The 2523-nt window shown below is 47.1% G+C and overlaps 2 protein-coding genes across 3 annotated transcripts in view; one reads left to right on the top strand and one right to left on the bottom strand.

Moving 5' to 3' along the window:
• TLDC2 (TBC/LysM-associated domain containing 2) overlaps positions 1–2436 on the top strand; it is an 18373-nt gene extending 15937 nt beyond the window's left edge. For both annotated transcript variants that reach the window (XM_011929091.1, XM_011929090.1), the window contains one exon: positions 1076–2436. The gene's annotated coding sequence lies outside the window, so the exon portion shown is untranslated. The remainder of the gene's footprint in view (positions 1–1075) is intronic.
• The window catches only part of SAMHD1 (SAM domain and HD domain 1), a 57144-nt gene continuing 55529 nt past the window's right edge, over positions 909–2523 (bottom strand). The window contains exon 16 of the mRNA XM_011929092.1: positions 909–1280. Within this exon, the coding sequence (XP_011784482.1) occupies positions 1146–1280 (135 nt within the window). The 3' untranslated portion in view covers positions 909–1145. The remainder of the gene's footprint in view (positions 1281–2523) is intronic.

The raw sequence follows: 2523 nt of genomic DNA, 5'->3' as shown, positions 1-2523 counted from the left end.
GGGTTCAAGCGATTCTCCTGCCTCAGCCTCCCAAGTAGCTGGGACTACAGGCACACGCCACCACGCCCGGCTAGTGTTTGCCCTTAAATACACAAAATGCACCGAACCAGCAAAAACAAAGTCCCAGGTCTGAGGAGCTCTGAGGATGGTGCCTGTGATGGCCTCTGGCCAGCTCTCCAGGATACTCAGAGAGCAGGTCAGGGGAGGCTTTCTCCAGGCTGGGCAGTGGGAAGGCCCTCTGGACCGGGGGAGTGAGTATTCAGGAGACAAAGGCACTGCCCAGGTCTGGAACCGCCATGGAGCCAGGGCACAGCCTAGTTTGGGGGATTCCTCTGTCACTGGGGGTAGGGATCTCCCAACAAGAGGCGGCTTTAGGCTCCACTCATGAGGAGGCCTGAGCTCTCAGATCTTCCCCAAAACCTAATCAGGCCTCTCACCAGTGTGTTGGAGGCCACTTCTGGCCATCATCTACAACTGTTTACCCCAACCTGGCACCTTGTAAGGGGGCTAAAAGGGTGAGGGGAGGTGTTTCTCGCCTATGCTTGAAGAGGACTATCCTCAAACTTGAAGTGACAGGGAACTCTTCACCGGGGCAGGATTTGATGTTTTGTTTTTAGCCATGTTTGTCTATGACAATGTCAACTTCTAATTCCAATTTGTACCCTTGTCTCATTTCTACATTAAAAACAAAAAACAATCATCCGTCATAAAAGTTCAGAGTAAGCTGGGTGTGGTGGCACGTGCCTATAGTTCCAGCTACTTGGGGGGCTAAGGCAGGAGGGTCGCTTGAACCCAGGAAAGTGCGAGTCCAGCCTGGGCAACAGAGCAAAACCTTGTCTTTTAAAAAAGAAGAAAAAGAGAGTTCAGAGTAGATAAAAGAGTTGTTATTCTAAGAAAATAGACTACCAAAGGAGAAAGACTTTAGTAATATTAAAAATAGGCAAGGTAATACTTTTCATAGTATAGTAAGATTTGCCTAATACCATCTTATTTCTTTGATTAAAAATTACGTAGCTTCAGCATGCGTGTACATTCAAATTACAAAATTAAAGCATGAGTTATCATAATTTTGCAGAATTCTATGAGTGAAGCCCCTAAATGAATTGTGCTGGGGAGGGAGTTTGTAAACAGCCGACTACAGACATTCACCTTGGGTCATCTTTAAAAAGCTGGAGTCTGCTTTTGGATGCTTCTCGGAGGCGAGTTGGACTTTGGACTGAAGTCCTGTAGTTCCATTCCTTTTTCTGAGGTGTTATGAGTGGGGCTATAACATCACCATCCTATTAGGAGGAGAGAGAAAAACAGAGAACAGAGAAAAGCCAGTTTCCATCATCTTATTTGTGAGTGAAAGTCTCAGGTGCGCACATCCTCATCTTGCATATAGATTGCTTCTAGGTGTCCTCACTCCAGGGAAACTCCAAATTACATGTGCCCTGTGCTTGGGACAAATTAGAAACACTACAGTCTTATGTAGGAAGAGCCTTCATGAAAACAGACACTGGCCTCTGCAGAGATGACCGGAAGCAGCATACCACTGCCCACCTCTATGGCCTCCTTCACACACCTTCATGGAGCACAAACCCTGTCCTGTTTGCCCAGGAGAAAGACAGGATGCACTGAACCCCTAGGTTCTCTCTTGCCTGGGCCCCTCTGCGATAAATGGCCCAGGTCTATAAGATGGCAAAGAAGGGGAGAAAAGACAGTATGTACCTGCAGAATTTAAATTTTTCTCTGCATCAAAGCTCTAACGTTGGCCCCATCAGCATAGGCTCCAGCCAAAGGACCTCCTCCACCCAAAATAAGGGAGAGATCCAAAGAGAGGTGATACAATGACCTGAAACCATAGAGGTAAGAAGAAGCAAGGCCTCCTAATATTCGACTCTATGCTAAACTGTTCTGAACTTGTGTGTAGATCCTCTTTGGTTACGAGAGGATGCAGGATCTTGGAGAGGTTCTGTTGTATCAGGAATACAATGCTGGTAGGAGGATTCGTGCTCCTCATCTGCCTGTTTGCTCTCAGATCCATTCTTCACTCCTCCTCTCCCTACTCTGTTTCACCGGAGCTACTCCGGTAAATTACATTTCTCAGCTCCCATGCCTGCTGGTTTCCAGTTAGGTTTGGTCTCTCTGGTGGGAGACGAGGTGAGAAGAGGGCAGAGAAATCAGGTTATTTCTCTCCCTACCTCCTCTGGCACGAGCAGCAGTGGCAGTGACTCTTCTGTGGTTCTAGCTTCTGCAGGTGGCCCCAGCTCCGGGACTCCCACCTGCTCCCTTGGTCTCTCCTATCCTAGTAGGTGGTAGCAGCTTCCTGCTTTTGAATCACCGTCCTCTGTACTCATTTAGCTCTGCCAAAACTTTTGTATCTCATCTCCCATGTTAAATTTCTTCTGTTGAACCACACTGGATCTGACATGATAGACCATTAAAAACAGTATTCTAAACATTTATCATTATTATGTTTTTGAGATGGCATCTTGCTCTGTCACCCATGCTGGAGTGCAATGGCACGATTTCAGCTCACTG

This window comes from Colobus angolensis, unplaced genomic scaffold (genome assembly GCF_000951035.1).
Source record: "Colobus angolensis palliatus isolate OR3802 unplaced genomic scaffold, Cang.pa_1.0 Scaffold8, whole genome shotgun sequence".
Lineage (NCBI taxonomy): Eukaryota > Metazoa > Chordata > Mammalia > Primates > Cercopithecidae > Colobus > Colobus angolensis.
Note: the sequence above shows the minus strand (reverse complement) of the source record. Positions and strands in the feature narration are given on the sequence as shown.